Here is an 18,489-nt window from a genome sequence, read left to right on the forward strand (position 1 = left end):
TTTAAGAGAAATCAACCTTCGGAAATGAACCAATTATATCTTTGGCATCTAAGGCTAGGTTATATTAACTTGAGTAGGATTCATTGGTAGCTGATGAACTTTTGGGTTCATTGGTAGTGGAAATCTTTCCAACCTGCGAGTCTTACTTGGAAGGAAAAATAATCGAGAAGCTTTTAAGTATAAGGGTATGGAGCCAAAGATAATTGGAATAGGTTCATTCTGATTTGTGTGATCCTATGACAAGAGTTAGTATCAAATATTTCATCTATTTTATAGACAACTATTCAAGATACAAATACATTTACTTGATGTGCCGCAAGACTAAGTGCTTTGATTAGTTCAAAGAGTACAAGGCTGATGCGGAGAAATGTTAAAGTAAAAGTATCAAGTCACTATGGTAAGCTCGTAGTGGCAAGTACCTCTTGGGATAATTTAGAAGTCACTTATCAGAAGTCGGGACTCAATCCCAACTAACTGCACCTAGTACACCCCAACAGAATGGTGTAGTAGAAAGAAGGTATAAGACTCTTATGGAAATAAGTAGATTGATGATGAATTAATTACAAATTCGTTTTAAGGATATACACTAGAAACAGAAGTGAACATAATACCTTCTAAAGTCAGAACTCTCTACTCCCATAGAATTGCAGAATGGGCGTAAGCCTAGTCTGAAGCATATTCGGATTTGGGTGGTCTAGCACATGAGAGACACTGATAAGTTGGGTAGGAGTTCACTTGTTCGTGAGTTATCCTAAAGAAACAAAAGTAGGTTTATAGTCTTAAAAATCAGAAGGTCATTGTTAGAATCAATGACCGATTTTTAGAAAAGGACTATGTAATAAACCACAAGCCCATAAGTAAATTTGTTCTTAAAGAAATTATAAAGGACATGTCTAATTTAGTACCAACTGTATAAGATGAAATATCACAAGAAACTGCAACACGTGTCATAAATGATACACAGACAGTGGCTCATCGTAGTGGGAGGGTTGTCAAGCAAACCTAAAAAATTCATGTTTTGGGAGAGTTTTTGGACTTGATCCCAAATGAACATGAGTCTGATCCCGGACATATGATGAAACACTCCAAGATAAAGATGCAGTATCTTGGCAAAGAGCAATGAATACAGAATTAGAATATATGTATTCTAATAAAATCTGGAAGCTTGTAGAACCACCAGATGGTGTAAAAGTCATTGGGTAAAAATAGGTCTACAATAGGAAAAGATGGATAGACAGGAAGGTGGAAACTTTCAAAGCAATGCTTGATGAAAAAGGAAACATTTTCACTGGTAGCCATGCTTAAGTCTATCTGGATTCTTTTATCTATTTGGCAAGTGGATGTCAAGAGAGCATTCCTTAATGGAAGTCTTGAAGAAAGCATCCATATAAAGTAACCAGAAGAGTTCATTGCAAAGGGCAAAGAGAATCTTGTGTGCAAGCTCAATCAGTCTATGGACTGAGGCAAGGCTTCAAGGTCTTGGAACATCCGGTTTAACAAAATAATTCAGACCTATGGATTTATTAGTAACCGGATAAGTCTTGTGTATACAAAAAGTGTGATGGAAACGTGGTGGTATTTCTTGTACTATACGTAGATAACATTTTTGATAGTTGGAAACAATATCAAAATGTTGTCAGAAGTAAGGGTATGGTTGTCCAAACAATTCGATATGAAGGACTTGGGAGAATGTATATATTCTTTGGATCAAAGTAATAAGGGATCGCAAGAAAAGAATATTTTACTTATCCCAAGCTTCATATATCGAAAAAATCCTTGCTCGTTTTAAGCATGCAAAACTCCAAGAAAGGTATCTTACCTTTTTAGCATGGAGTAACTTTATCTAAAAAAATGTCTCCGTAGACATCAAAGGAGATAGAGGAAATGAAAGTAGTTCTTTATGCTTCGGCTGTCGGAAGCCTAATGTATGCACGAGATCAGAAATCTGTTTTGCCAAGGGCATAGTTAGCAGATATCAAAGTAACCCTGGACAAGGACATTGGACTGCAGTAAACCATATATTGAAGTACCTTAGAGGCACTAGAGATTATATGCTAGCTTACAATGCAGTTAATTTTGTCCCTGTGGGTTGCACGGATTTTGACTTCCAGTCGAATGGGGACAATAGTAAGTCAACCTCGGGGTTTTGTGTTTACTTTAGAAGGTAAAGTCATAACTACGGAAGAGTGATAAGCATAGGTGTTTTTTTGGACTCCACCATAGAAGCTGAGTATATGGCAAACCTCTAAGGTAGTCATAAAAGCTGAATGACTCAATAACCTCAAGATAGACTTAGATATGATTTCTGGTTTGTCCAAAGATTATTATAATTTATTGTAATACTAGTGGTACAGTAGCAAACTCGAAGAAACCATGAGTCTATAAGGCAAGTAAACACAATAGAGCGCAAGTACCACCCAATACGAGAAATCATATAAACGAGGAGAAGTTGTTGCTACCTAGATTACATCAGATGATGAACTATAGATCTTTTCACTAAGGCCCTTAAGGCAAGAGCTTTTGATGGGCATGTTGAAGGGTTGGGAATCAGATGTATGGCAGCAGATATAGCAGCTTAGTCTTTTAGTATAAGTGGGAGATTGTTAGGATGTATACTAAAAGTCTAGCTTTTGGTATAAACATTTATCTAGAAATAAGAATCACATTGGTCAAATGTCTACATTTATGATAAATGTAGTTGTTCAATTAATTTATATTGTAGATAACATGGTGTGTGGTGTCACACACAGAGGATCATGTTATCAGTACCTTATAAATTATAAACAGTAGCTCACGACCAAGATGGAAAGGAACAAACCATTGGAAGGTCGTAGTGTAATTAGGTATTAGTTTATCTTAACTATATAATTACACTAGTACACTTAGATTGTATTGAGTAGGACCATTAGAGGTCGTTTCTTTTTATGCTGACTTTATAAAGGAACAAAGACCTCAGTTATTATGGAAGTGTGTGCTCTTAATCCTAATATAATAACAAGCATATATATTTGATATTTATTTCTTTAATTTATTAATGGGTGAGAATTAGTTCGATAAATCAATAAACCCGATAAGTTGGGAAATGATATCACTTATAGTGTGTGTTGTTGATTATAGAAGGAAACTGTGTCCTAGTAATCTAGGTTGAGAATGTCCCCAAGAGGAGCTCATAAGGATTGTCATGTTAAACCCTGCAGGTGGACTTAGTCCGACATGACGATGAAGTTGAGTGGTACTACTCTTGGAGCTAGATATAAATTAAGTGAGTTGTCAGTAACTTACTTAATTAGTGGACATTTGTTATCTTAAACACAGGGAGACTAATACACTCATAATAAGAAGGAGCCCAAAATGTAATTTGGGATTGGTGCGATAGTTCAATAATAGTTCTTTAGTGGAATGAATTATTATTGATGAAATTAAGTTGTGTGTTCGGGCGAACACGGGATGCTTAATTTCATCGGGAGACCAAAACTAATTCCTCCTCTCGGTCCCTATCGTAGCCTCTTGTATATAGAGATTTATACCCACCACATACCCACCTTCTTACCCATCCAATGGAGCCGGCCAAGCTAGCTTGGAACCCAAGCTAGGGCCGGCCAAGACCAAGTGGATGAGCCAAGTTGGTGGTCGGCCAAAGTTTGGGTCCCAAGCTTAGGTAGCCAGCCACTAGAATATTAAAAAGGATTTTTATTAAAATTATTTCTTATGTGGATACCATGGTTCTAAAGAAAGTTTAAAAATTAAAAATTTCCTTTTATAGCTTTCTACAAAAGATTAAGAGAAGAGAATAATCTCTTTCCTTATTTGTAGATTAAAAGGATGGTTTTAATTTTTTTTTTGGTAAAAACTTTCCTTATTTGTAAATCATCTACATGTTTAAAAGAGAGTTTAAAAATTGAAATCTTTCCTTATTTGTTGATTAAAAGGTGGATTTAAAATTTTAAGAAAACTTTCCTTTTTAACCATGTTCATGATTTAAAAGAGAGTTTAAAAATTAAATATTCTCTTTTATAAGTTTCTACAAGAGATTAAGAAAAGATTTGATATCTTTCCTTATTTGTAGATTAAAAGATATTTTAATTTTTAGAGATAACTTTCTTTTTATCCACATGTTTAAAAGAAAGATTTTAATTTATAAAATTCCTTTTTTATTAACCAATCATGAAGGGATGAAAATTATTGGAGAAATTTTTATAAATTTCTGGAGACAAATTAGGAAGTTTTAATTAATTAAAACTCTCCTTGTTTATAGCTTTAATATGGCCGGCCATTATAATTGATGAGAAGAAAATTGTTTTGAATTAAATAAATTTTCTTTTTCAATGGCAAAAGAATTAAGGAAGTTTTTATTAAATTTTCCTTATTTTCCAAGACCAAGGATTATAAAAGAGGGGGTAGAGGAGGCTTTATGCGAATGACTCTATTCTATTTTCTCCCTCTTTTCTTCCTTGGTGTGGCCGACCCTTCTCCTTTTCTCTCTTCCTCTTGTGTGGTCGAAATCCTTTATCTCTTGGAGCTTGGAGGAGGTGGCCGGATCTAGCTTGAGGAAGAAGGAGAGAAAGCTTGCATCCCTTGGAGCTTGGTTGGTGAAAAAGGTTCTTCATCCTTTAGAAGATATGCTTGGCTGAAACTTGAAGGAAGGAAGAAGAAGGTGCCTTGGTGGTTCTCGTCTCGGAAGATCGTTGCCCACACAACGTCCGGGATTAGAAGAAGAATATGGTAGAAGATCAAGAGGTCATTATCTACTAAGTAAGGTATAACTAATATAGTTTTCCGCATCATGTTAGTTTTATCTCCATGTAAAAATACCAAATACAAGAGGCATGTGATTCTAGTATTTCGAATTAGTTTTCGATGTTGTGTTCTTTTGTTTTTCTTTTCTTTGTGATTTGATTGTTCCTTTTGGTTGACCTAAAGTTATTTAAGAAAATTAAATATTAGATTTCCTTAAAAGGCTTTGTCTAGGCGGTAGTGGTTGTTCCCATATCCAAGAAGGTCATGTGCCTCGCCATGCAGTCCTGGAAGCTAATTTTGGAAATTAATATTTAATGGAATTAATTGTTGGTGCAACCTTAGGTCAAGGTTAACCTGGTTGACCCGACTCGAGTTGACCTGACTCGAGGTATATTTTGATGTTTGACAAAAATAGAGAAGTTATATTTTGATGTTTGACAAGAATAGGAACTTGGGGGATTGTGGATGCAACGTTTGGTCAAGGTTGACCTGGTTGACTCGACTTGTGTTGACCTGGTTGACCCGACTTGTGTTGACCTGATTCGGGAAAAGTCCAAGTATGGAGACTTGGCACGGAAAAGTCCAAGCAGGGAGCTTGGCACGGGGAAAAGTCCAAGTATGGAGACTTGGCACGGAAAAGTCCAAGCAGGGAGCTTGGCACGGGAAAAGTCCAAGTATGGAGACTTGGCACGGAAAAGACCAAGCAGGGAGCTTGGCACGGGAGAAGTCCAAGTATGGAAGCTTGGCATGGGAAGTCGGAGAGGGCTCGGCAGCTCGTTCTCAGGACTAGGTCAGAGAGGGCTCGGGAGCTCGTTCTCTGGACCAGACGAAGTCGGAGAGGGCTCGACAGCTCGTTCTCTGACCAGGCCGAGAGGGCTCAGTAGCTCGCTCTCGGACCGGATGAAGTCGGAGAGGGCCTGTAGCCTGCCTCCGCACTCAGGTCGAGAGGGCTCAGCTCGCTCGACCGGATGAAGTCGGAGAGGGCTCGGTAGCTCGTTCTCCGGACTAGGTCAGAGAGGGCTCGGTAGCTCGTTCTCTGGACCAGATAAAGTCGGAGAGGGCTCGGAAGCTCGTTCTCCGGACTAGGTCAGAGAGGGCTCGGTAGCTCATTCTCTGGATGGGACGTGGAAATCGGAGAGGGCTCGGTAGCTCGTTCTCCGGACTAGGTCAGAGAGGGCTCGGTAGCTTGTTCTCTGGACCGGACATGGAAGTCGGAGAGAGCTCGGCAGCTCGTTTCTCCAGACTAGGTCAGAGAGGGCTCGGTAGCTCGTTCTCTAGACCAGGAAGGCTTTAGGATTTAGGGTTGGGAAGCTCTAAGGCATTGGATCGGTCTGGTGACCGATCCAGTGATACTCAGGGTTATCTGATCGGTCCATAGACCGATCAGAAAACGATTAGGAAGCTACTGATCGTTGCCTGATCGGTCTGTGGACCGATCAGGCTTCAAAGCCAACCCTCACAGAGATTGCTGACCGGTCTGGGGACCGATCAGCCTAGGGCTTGATCGGTCCACAGACCGATCAGATGGCTCCCAGACCGATCAGGGTGGAGCCTGATCGGTCCAGGCCTAGCCGTTGCGACACAACGGCTAGATTTCTGTGTTGCTCTTTGTCTTCTTCACAGGTGCAGCAGGTGCAAGATATATATCGAGGTCAAGGGCCTCTATAGGAACAGTTCTTGCTCTTCCTCCTTACTACGATTTGATCTTTGCTGAGCTCCTCTTTGCTGAAGCTTCGTGTGAGCTTCCCTCGACTGGTTGATCAGCTGCTGTTGGCATCATCCGTGAAGTTGCTGCTTCATCAACGGACTCCAGTCGACGAGAAGAAGGCAAGCAAACTTGGTAGAGTGTATTTACATTCATATTATCCATTGTTTCTTGCTTTATTTCTTGTACTCCTTTATTGCTGTTGCAAAAGAGATTGTGGCGAGGTTTCTCCACCCAGAAGGAGTTCATATTAGCCGGTTATCCGGGGTCTCATCCACCGACGGATTGATAGGCTTCGTCCACCTTACGGACACGCCGAGGAGTAGGAGTATCATCTCCGAACCTCGTTACATCATCGTGTTTGAGGTTTGATCTTCTCCACTTTCGTTTCTACATTGTATTTCCGCTGCGCTAACCTAAATTGTAGGAAGAAACGATAATTTGAGGTCGGCTATTCACACCCCCCCTCTCTAGCCGCGTCCGAAGGTCCTAACAAGGTTGCTTTTCGTCGGACTAACACCCGGGGGAGCACAAGCTAGAGAATGGATCTACTTGGAGAAGACATCACGATTCCACCCTTCTACGATCGTGACGACTTCGCGTATTGGAAGGTAAGAATGAAGTATTTTCTTATGACTAACCTAGTGAATTGGAATTGTGTACGAGTAGGTTTTACTCCTCCGGTGGATAAAAAGGGAGAACCTCTCGAGAGAAGAAGTGGACGAAGGAACAAATCCACCAATCCACAATCAACGATGAGGTAACGAAAATCCTTGAATTTTCATTACCTAATGATATCTTGTGTAAGATATGTGGATACAACGATGCCAAGGAGTTGTGGAACAACTTGGCTAAGTTCCATGAGGAGAGCTCCAATTCAAGTCATGAAGAGGAGTCAAGTGAGCCAAGTAGCTCACATCATGGAGGTATGGAATTAGAAGTTGAGGGCTACTCAACATCTAAGGAAGAAGAGGAGGAGAGTTCTTCATCAAGATTGGTGCAAGAAGAAACCTCTACCTCCGGAAGGGATGAAGAAGAGAGCGTATATCCATCCTCAACCCTAGGTAACTCAAGCAACTTAATTTCAAATAAATTACATATAATATGCTTTGAGTGTAGGGAATATGGGCATTATAAGAGTAAATGTCCAAAGAGGATTAGGAAGACTCCATCGGCGCCAAAGGTCAAGAAAGCCGGAGTCCCGATACGCAAGGGCAAGGAGCACGTGGTGTGCTTCCAATGCAAGCAAAGGGGACATTATAGGAGCCAATGTCTGAGGGGGAGGCAACCTCACAAGGACAAGAGACCAAGCACATCTATAGGGGGAGCTAAGGCAAACCCTAAGGTACCCTTTAAGGCACATTATTGCAATTCTAATAAGAAACATGCTAGTAGCTTTATTGCAATTGCCAATGATGATAAGCATGATAACCATAGAATCCGATACATGTGCTTAGGTGCCAAACATGTTAGTCTAGGTAAGGATAATACTAGAAATGTCAACCCTAGAATTAACTCATCTAAGGTTAAGGAAAACCTAGATAGGAATCCCAAAACAACTAGACATATGCCTAGGAATACCTCAAAGAAAAATGACAAATTAAAACTTGAGGTATTAGAGAAGGAAAATCAAGTCTTAAGGTCAAGACTTGACACTTTAGAAAAGGCCCTTAAGAATTTGGATAAGTCAACTCTAGGGTCTAAGGGTCAAAAACAAAAGCCCAAGGACATGAGAGGTTTGAGTCACAAACCTAAGTCTCAAGTGGTCAAGCCCACTTATCATAATGTTCCATTCGATTATGGAACAAGACTTAGGGCTAGGAAGACCATCACCAAGGTCACAAGGGGAGTCACCCCTAGAGTTGATCTTGATGAGTCTCAAATGACCAAGGCTTTAAAGCCTAGGAGGGTCATTAGGAGGGTTGCTAGGGAAGTCATCCCTAGTGAATATTTAGTGAACCCAATGAGCTCAAATAGGTTTTGGGTTCCTAGGAGCGTGATTCCATCACGCTAGATGGGTTAGGGTGTGCCAACCTTATTTGGATAGGTAGTTAACTTAATCATGGCAAAAGGTGACATTTTAGGAAGTTTCAAGGTATAACCAAGCCTTGAAAATGAAATTAAAAATTATTCCTAAGGTGATTAGGATGCGCCAACCACATTTGAGGAATTTTCTAGGGTCAATCTAATTGGCACATAGTGATATAAAAATCTTTAGCATATGATTTTAGGTCTATTACACTTAGGAATATAGAATTTATGGCAAAATGATCAAAATTATCAAAATGACAACTAAAGCTAGAATTAGGTATTTTCTATACCTTTATATGTTGTTTGCCATATGCCATGTCATGACATCATATTTAGTTTATTGTCATTTGAAATGTCATGCATAGGTTAGTTAGATGTCATGCCTTATTTAAGTTTCATACTTTATGCCATGACATCATGACATTGGCACATATGTTCACTTATGATATTATTTTATGTCATGTCATCATCTCTTGCATTTATGATCAATTAAATTGATTTAAGGATAAAAACTCAATTTGATATGGAAATCAAATTATTGTCTAGAAAATGCATTAGAACTTAGCTTAAGATGACCTAAACCCATATCTCACATCAAAATTGACTTGGATGTGTTTGATACACCTTAGATGTGTGTGAGATATTAGGATTATGAGTTAGGATCAAGGTGCATAGCTCTTGTACCTAGATGAGCCTAATTCTAAATTGGGGATCATAGGGAAAACTTGTGTACAAGTCATGTACATTTAGCCCTAAGATTGTGATCCTAAATTGAATGGTTTAAAATCATTTCAAAATTGATTTGAAAAACCTTGATGAAGCTTTTCTAGTGATAGAATTGATCATTGAGCAAGTTGATACAAAGATGGATTAACCTTGAACTATTTCAAAGTCTTTCGAACTTTGTATCAAGATTTAAAAATGGAAGTTATTTTCATAGAAAACTATTTTTCCATGATAATATATGTTATGAGGAATGTATTCTCAAAATTTTACAATTTTTGGAATTTTCTGTGATTTTTTTTAAGGGGTTTCTGAATTTCGGGAGAAAAATTAGAAATTCCTATCAGAGCTTTGTGGACCGATCAGAGGGGATGTGGATCGGTCCAGGGAGGTCTGGATCGGTCACTGGACCGATCCAGGGAAGTGTGGATCGGTCTGGACCGATCTGGTAACCGATCAGAGCGTGCCAAAATGCTGATTTTCGATTGTTGTCTGAAATTTCAGCTTTGGAAGTTGGTGTTTTTGATTTCTAAAGGGTTGAAACTCTCCAAGACATTGTTGGTGCAATGGTCAAGGGGGAGTTGACCTTTAGGGAGAGTTTTACCTATTGGTCAAAGGGGAGTTCACTTTTAGGGGGAGTTTTTACTCGATTTCTGAGGATGAGTGATATAGGATTATCACTAAGTTGATTATTGTCTTTAGTATCAAGGGGGAAATTAAGGGTTTCAATGAAAGGTATGGGACTTTCATTAGGAAGAAACTCTTAACCTTGATTCACTCTTTTTGATGTGTGTCAAAAAGGGGGAGAAATGTCTAGAGAATGTTCAAGGAAAAACATTGGAGTTTGGGGAGAATGTTCAAGGAAGAACATTGATTGGAGAACTATTAGAAAACCTAAGTTAGGTTATCGGGTTAACCTAACTTGATTATGGTTTTTATCAAACATCAAAAAGGGGGAGATTGTTGGTGCAACCTTAGGTCAAGATTGACCTGGTTGACCCGACTCGAGTTGACCTGACTCGAGGTATATTTTGATGTTTGACAAAAATAGAGAAGTTATATTTTGATGTTTGACAAGAATAGGAACTTAGGGGATTGTGGATGCAACCTTTGGTCAAGGTTGACCTGGTTGACCCGACTTGTGTTGACCTGATTCGGGAAAAGTACAAGTATGGAGACTTGGCACGGAAAAGTCCAAGTATGGAGACTTGGCACGGAAAAGTCCAAGCAGGGAGCTTGGCACAGGGAAAAGTCCAAGTATGGAGACTTGGCACGGAAAAGTCCAAACAGGGAGCTTGGCACGGGAAAAGTCCAAGTATGGAGACTTGGCACGGAAAAGTCCAAGCAGGGAGCTTGGCACGGGAGAAGTCCAAGTATGGAAGCTTGGCATGGGAAGTCGGAGAGGGCTCGGCAGCTCGTTCTCCGGACTAGGTCAGAGAGGGCTCGGGAGCTCGTTCTCTGGACCAAACGAAGTCGGAGAGGGCTCGGCAGCTCGTTCTCCGGACTAGGTCAGAGAGGGCTCGGTAGCTCGTTCTCTGGACCGGATGAAGTCGGAGAGGGCTCGGTGGCTCGTTCTCCGGACTAGGTCAGAGAGGGCTCGGTAGCTCGTTTCCGGACCGGATGAAGTCGGAGAGGGCTCGGTAGCTCGTTCTCCTGACTAGGTCGAGAGGGCTCAGTAGCTCGTTCTCCGGACCGGATGAAGTCGGAGAGGGCTCAGATCGCTCTCCGACTAGGTCGAGAGGGCTCGTAGCCTGCCTCGGACCGGATAAAGTTGGAGAGGCTCGTAGCTCGCTCTCCTGACTAGGTCGAGAGGGCTCGAGTCGCTCGTTCTCGGACCGGATGTGGAAGTCGGAGAGGGCTCGGTGAGCTCGCCTCCGGACTAGGTCGAGAGGGCTCAGAGCTCGCTCTTTGGACCGACATGGAAGTCGAGAGAGCTCGGTAGCTCGTTTTCCGCACTAGGTCGAGAGGGGGAGCTCGTTCTCTAGACCGTGAAGGCTTTAGGATTTAGGGCCGAAGTTTAAGGCATTGGATCGGTCCGTGACCGATCCGGATATCGGGGTTATCTCGATCGGTCCACGGATCGATCGAAAACGATCGTAGTTATCGATCGTTGCCTGATCGGTTTGTGGACCGATCAGGCTTCAAAGCCAACCCTCACAGAGATGGCTGACCGGTCTGGGGACCGATCAGCCTAGGGCCTGATCGGTCCACAGACCGATCAGATGGCTCCCAGACCGATCAGGGTGGAGCCTGATCGGTCCAAGCCTAGACGTTGCGACACAACGGCTAGATTTCTGTGTTGCTCTTTGTCTTCTTCACAGGTGCAGCAGGTGCGGGATATATATCGAGGTCGAGGGCCTCTATAGGAACAGTTCTTGCTCTTCCTCCTTACTGCGATTTGAGCTTTGCTGAGCTCCTCTTTGCTGAAACTTCGTGTGAGCTTCCCTCGACTGGTTGATCAGCTGCTGTTGGCATCATCCGTGAAGTTGTTGCTTCATCAACGGACTCCAGTCGACGAGAAGAAGGCAAGCAAACTTGGTAGAGTGTATTTACATTCATATTATCCATTGTTTCTTGCTTTCTTTCTTGTACTCCTTTATTGCTGTTGCAAAAGAGATTGTGGCGAGGTTTCTCCACCCAGAAGGAGTTCATATTAGCCGGTTATCCGAGGTCTCATCCACCGACGGATTGATAGGCTTCGTCCACCTTACGGACACGCCGAGGAGTAGGAGTATCATCTCCGAACCTCGTTACATCATCGTGTTTGAAGTTTGATCTTCTCCACTTTCATTTCTACATTGTATTTCCGCTGCGCTAACCTAAATTGTAGGAAGAAACGATAATTTGAGGTCGGCTATTTACACCCCCCCTCTCTAGCCGCGTCCGAAGGTCCTAACATTAATAACCTAGGTGATTTGGATCGAACGTGTTAAGTTCCGCAGGAGATCCAAGTCTAAACCTTAAAGAATAAATAAATTAAACTTAGGATCAAACGTGTTAAGTTCCGCAGGCGATCCGAATTTAATTTAAAAGAACATATGGTAGCTAGGAAAAGGTTCAGACCTTTGTACAAAATTTTTGTACAGTGGAACCATTAGGCTTTCCGAGTAGCAACCAACAGTAGGTACTTGTTAGTGCAGGGTGCATCAGAATCAAACCTGAGTTTTGATATTGTGTTCAAGTTAAGTCTTATTGTGATTTGATGAATTGACTAAATGTGTAGGTTGTTTATTCAACTAGGAAAGACCTAGTCGCGGTTAGGTAGGAAAGTTTTAGCAGATCATGGAAGTCAGGCAGGAATGTCTAGGTGGGTCGAGGACCTAACACTTAGTAGATGGAGTCGATAGGTTTGGAGGACTTGATATCAAGATGAAACCTTGGTGAGCCGATCTGATGCTGAGCCTAAGTCCAAACAGGCCTGGAGGATCCGATATTTGGCAGGTAGGTTGAGGTAAGCAACTAAAGTGGAGCGACGGGGAGGTCGTGTCCCGGAAAGGGACAAACCCTAGGTCGCTGATCTAACTGAAGAATCTGGGAGGTTTCTAAGTTGAGATCAAAACAGATTTTACTATCTATTCTTACTCATGCATCATATCTCTGCGCTAACTTTGTATTGCAGAGATATTTTTTATATACTATGCAACTAACCCTGTTTTGCAGATTCCGAAGGATCAGTGACCAAATAGGAAGGTTTAGTCGACAGAATGTAGTTGATGTGGCAGGGTTCAGATATCGCAGAGCCAAGATGGCATTTGGGTGGATCGGTTGATTGAATCTAGGGATTGGTCGACCGAACTTATTTTGGTATATGCAGTGGTAAATTCAGATCGTAGTGAAGAAGGAACTTTCAGGTATTGGTCGACAGATAAAAAATGATCAGCCGACCAAACAATAAATGTAATTAATGACACGAGGATAGGATCTCGACAAATAAGTAAAGGCGCACATTCAGTCGACCGATAAGGAGATCAGTCAACCAAACTAATCAGTTGATCAAATAGTTTTTCAGTCGACTGAACGTGGCTTATAAAAGAATAGCTCGAGGTCCGAGCCAGAACAACTTTCACTGATCCACTCTTTGCTCATCATTTGTGTTACTGCTGCTCAACTACAATTCAACTTCGTGTGTAAGCTACGACACTGAAAATTCTCCAATGATCTACATCTTCTATTTTTTTTGTCGATATATTTATATTTTAGCTTGCATCATCGTTATTATAAGAAGATAATAGTGTGTTACTATTGTTCTTTCTCATTGTATAAATTACCTCTTTTCCAAATATTTCGAAAAAAGAAATTTTAGTGGATTACCCAACGGCACGATCAAGGATCACGGGTCTTAGAGTAGAAGTCGACACAAGCTCATACCAATTGTGCCAACCCGTGGGGGATGTATTATTTATATTTATTTTTGCTAAACGTTATATGTTGACCCCGAGCACCCCACACAGCCAACCCCACAAACCATACGTAGAGAGGTAAATCAGGAAACCGAGCAGACTACCACATGCGAGGATATTTCCACAGCTTCGTTGGGGAATCAACCCTTGCCCATTTCTACAAATCTACTATGTGATGGCTAGCTTAGTTATGCCTTAGGGGTTGTATTATTTGGCAAAAAGTCATACGTTGATCTCGGACGTCTCACACGATCGCCCTCACAACCTTATAAAGAGGTAAATTAAGAAACTAAGTGGACTATCATATGAAAGGATATTTCTTTCAACTTTATTTAGAATCGACCATTACTTGATTTGACAATTCTATCCATGGTGATCAACTCAATCAAACCCTGTAACGACACTTGTGATGATCTCATAATTTTACTTGATTAAACAGACCAAATTGATAAATATTCCAATTTCTTCTATCAATTAAATAATTAAAAATATTAATTTTATATTCACTTAAAAGAAAATTAATTTTAAACCATCCATTCACAAAATTTACTAATTCCCAACCCTTACACTTGAATAAGATTTAAAACATTTCAAAAAGAAAGTCATCTAAAATATGAGCTTTGTTAGAAATAATGAGAATATTCTTAGATGTTTAAACTATTATTAAAATTTTATAAATATTTTGAAATGAATAAATGAGAGGAATGAATTTATTTATTCTTTTACTAATTTTCTTGCACTATTATACTTTATTGACTTTGATAATTGCAAGCTTTCAAACAATTGAAAACTCAAAAGAAAATCAATGCTAACATGCATCGTATCACTCCAATTTAAAACTAATAAGGAAAACAAAAATCAATGAATCAATTTGATGGAAGTATCTAAGCTATGATCTTCGAAGCAAGCAGTCCGAAATAATCAGATCGTGTTTCTTTCCACCACGTAAGGCGACCCCGAGTTGAAATAGGCATGCCGAATACTGAAGAGCAGTGTGCTGAGCAGTATAGTAATCCTGGAGACCAAAGCGCTCAAAGTGCGCCTCAATGTTAATCAAATGGCCTGGCACAGACATCTTGGAGAATTCTTCTTGCAATATTCCAAAGAATTCTTTCATGATTGGCCTGCAAACCTCCATCGATGATAGAGGAAGGTACTCTATCTGCAAACCAAAATTGCCAACTTTCACCGTCATTGAGAAAACGAGTTAAATAGCTAAAGTACAAGGAAACGAATTAATAATTATAACCAATATGATTTGCTAAAGTATAAGAAAACGAGTTTAATAGCTATCATCCGACTAATGAGTCTGACAGGCTACTGTTGGTAAGTTGTCATAAAATTGTCTGGAATATCACTTGGAAATTGTTTACAGACAGGCATTACAGAGCTAGGCCAATGGTTGAAAATAAGAGACAAGCATATTATGGAAGAGAGAAGTAAAACATGGCTATAGGCCTATAGCTGTAAGCTAAAAGTTGCTATTAACAAGCTCACAGATTTGGGATGAAAAAAATCTTTGGTCATTAATAATTATTGCACAAGTAAAGACAATAAAGTACTCACATCATGCAATAATACTGTTAAGAGCTGTAAGTCCGAACTTTGTTTTCCTCAACTTTTAGAAAAAAAAAGGTATTGTTATAGAGTAAAAACAGAACTACAAGACATGAAAGAAAGCCTGATGGACTTTAACCGTATCAAACAAAAATACTATCACAAATCTGATGACAATGTTGGAAATTAATGTCGTGACCAATTTATCTAATGGGAACATGAATGGGCTATTTCTCGGGTGAATGAAAATTTTGTGTTGAAGACTATTTGAATGATCAAAGATTGGCCCCAGCTTGATTAAACAAGAGCATAAGCTCGTACATGAGTGCGGTCCATGGAGGCAAATGCATGAACGCTAATTCAATTATGCATAAATGTTAATTCTCATAGGACTAATGAACCCACAATAGATAGTTGGGGTTTCTTCTCCCATAAGAATTTAGATCAAAATTAACTGATGCCACAAATTCATCTCTGTAACTTACCTCCAAAACAATACCCCTGAAATTTTCAGGCGCTGATCGAAAACATTTACCCACCTTCAGCTGAAAGTCTCCTAGTCGATACTGGAAACCCTGCAACCAAGAGAGGAGAAAAGAATGAAAAAAAATTAACAAATAAAGGGAAGAAAGAACTTGGTTTAGCAAACTAGATAACCATAGATTGTATGAGATCACAAAAATTTGGGCTTGATCAGAGTTTAGCCCATAAAATGTAATACCTAAAATGTACAATTTTCTGCAGCTCCATTCTTATTTTTCAGCTTTAGAGCAACACTATTGAGGAATAGTCATCATAATTCTTACCTAGGTTTCATTTCTGTTCCTAACTATGAACAATATCAGGTCCTAGCATTAGTTTTGCAGGCTTACATACATTGAAATATTATAGTTTTTGTTTTTTTTAGGTTAATTGAACAAAAGGCTATCAAATTGTTGGCAGAGAACAAGCGTGACTGCGGATCTAGTAATGAGTTGGTCAAGTCACCCGAGTTTATTCAAGTCTCGAAATGGTTCCACAACTTAAAATGAACCTTCCAGCAAATAAACATTTCCTTATGAGTTCACTTTAACCAATCATAAGGACATATCACAGAAAGTTAACTTTCCAAAAAAAGAATACCCTTTGACTCTTCATCAACTTAATTTTCTTATTTTCTTTATGCTTCTGAAAACCTAGCAAATGTCTACCTGCTGAAACCCACAAATCTTGTTCTAATTCTAATCCAAAGTTGATTCTTGATAATGACTAGGCATAACACATTACAGAGGTAAAGTTTAACTACTGACTAATCTTAGACAACCAGAACAAAGGTACTCAATCCCTCAAATGATTGCTTTACGTGCATAATTTTATTTCCTTGAAAGTAATTACATTAGGTTTTCCCTATTTTTGAAAATAAGTACCTTTGGATTAGAGAGTTTGCAAACACTACAACAATCTCAGAGCCTTATATAAAGCTAAAACTCAAGAATATTAGAAAAGTGGAGTTAAATTCATAATTCATATGTTCAGGTTTCCAACTTTTAGATGCACCCAATTAATGTCCAGAATTTCAATAAAAGCACAAGTAGAATAGTTTTAACTGATGCCAAGCATAAACATTTAAGTGGACTACCATGAAAGAGCCATTGTGGTGAATATATTCAGCGTGAATTTTGAGAAGTTCCTAAAGCATCAAAGTCTGCAGCTTGAATTCTTAAATATATTTCAAAGTAAGTGAACTATTGTTGTGAGGAAGTGTATGTAGGCTTGAAAAATTCAGATGGAATAACCTGTTTGATGAGCACTACAGAAGAAAGCCATGTCTTGTGGAATGATAAATGAACAAGTGAAGTTGAGAACTTAAAGAATAAGGCAAAAAAGAATTAAAAAAAAAAAGGTAAAAAAAGGCAGCAGATTCTTGGATACAATGTCGGGAGCAATGGAAATCTCTTTCTATTAGACATCAATTTTTTGAAGGCATTCCATCTCTTATCAGCTCACACAAACCAGCAGTAGAAGCATAAGAATGAAGAGAAGCATTATAAAAGGTAAGAAATCAACCGATTTGGTCGAACACCTAAAAGTGTAGGAAAACAATCCTTCCAAGACTAGACCTTGAACTTCACACTGACCCTTAAACAATCAGTAACGAAAATAAGGATAGAATACCCAATCTTGTGATCGTTACAGCAGGAAGAAGAACCTGGTGGAATGATAAAGGAGCAAGTAGAATTGAAAAATGTAAAGAAAGGGGCGAAAGATGCATCAAAAAGAAGAAAAAAAATGAGCAAATTCTTGGATGCAACCGAAATGCTTTGCATCCGACATCATACCAAACGACCAATTTCCATGAAACGCATTCAGTCACTCTCCATCATTGCTTGCACAATCCAGATGGGGAGAAGCATTAAAAAGAATATGAAGAATTGTAAACTTTTGTCGGTTAAAAGGAAATGCATACTTCTTGCTGCAAGTTAATAGAACTCTGAGCGTAACAGGAGTGGGGGGAAAAAATGTAAGAAATGGAAAGATTTGAGCAAAGACCTGGAAGTATCTGACACTCGAATGCTTGAACGATCCGAGTTGGCTCATGAGGATTTGGATGTTTGCGTCCGCCTCGAGAACGGTCAAGTGGCGTGGGAGTGGGATGACGAAGAAGTAGACCGAGGGGTGATCATGGAAGGCGATGCCCAAAAATTTGTGACCTAGGTTTCTGGACGAGGCGCTGGCATCGGAGACATATGCGCCTTTACGGTCGATGGCACGGTAGATAGTGATCCGGTGCAGCCAGTTCCCAACTTTGGTGATGCTGCCGAAGCCCTCCAAGCACAGGATAACCTCCGCCAGTAGCGGATTGGTAATCTCAGAGCCATATTTCGGCAGCCAGTTCATCAACCTGCGGGGAAGAACCATTGTTAGGGATTCTTGAGTACCTCGGATAGCGACAGGAGAGGTCGGCGAGGTTTTCTTGGGTACCATTTCACCGGCATAGCAGCGAGCGAGCGTCGTTCGCGCCAGAAAGTGGAGACGGTTCGCGATTTCAGGGCTCGGATAAAAAAGGGAAGAATAATTCGTATCGCCTCCCGTAATTTCTAGTTTCTTAAATTGCCCTTCAAATTTTAACACAAACTACGAACCTAAGTTACACTATTATTAAAATCGCACACCAAATTTATTTTTTATCAAATTGCGCGCTCTTTTCCTAAAGATCAGTCCGCCCATACTCGCCCATATTGTTTAATCTGAACCGTCCATGCAGAACTAGATTCATGTAAATCACCGAATCATCACTTCTACTTCCTTGCTAAAACAATTTAATTTTAAACACATAAGTTTTTCCCTAAAACTCTT

General features: G+C 39.9%; 1 protein-coding gene across 2 annotated transcripts; it reads right to left on the bottom strand.

Moving 5' to 3' along the window:
• Positions 1-14,338: 14,338 nt before the first annotated feature.
• Positions 14,339-18,249, bottom strand: LOC122003986 (mediator of RNA polymerase II transcription subunit 20a-like). Of its 2 annotated transcripts, XM_042558945.1 has the most exons (4): positions 18,115-18,249; positions 17,683-18,034; positions 15,639-15,728; positions 14,339-14,758 (listed from the first exon to the last, which is right to left on the bottom strand). In XM_042558945.1, exons 1-4 carry the CDS (start codon positions 18,126-18,128, stop codon positions 14,486-14,488), a joined length of 729 nt encoding a protein of 242 aa, XP_042414879.1. In that variant the 5' UTR covers positions 18,129-18,249; the 3' UTR covers positions 14,339-14,485. The 2 variants fall into 2 exon arrangements, with proteins under 2 accessions (XP_042414879.1, XP_042414872.1); XM_042558938.1 differs by having other exon boundaries at positions 17,683-18,183.
• Between the last annotated feature and the right edge of the window lie 240 nt (positions 18,250-18,489).

This window comes from Zingiber officinale, chromosome 1A, assembly GCF_018446385.1.
Source record: "Zingiber officinale cultivar Zhangliang chromosome 1A, Zo_v1.1, whole genome shotgun sequence".
NCBI classification, from domain to species: domain Eukaryota; kingdom Viridiplantae; phylum Streptophyta; class Magnoliopsida; order Zingiberales; family Zingiberaceae; genus Zingiber; species Zingiber officinale.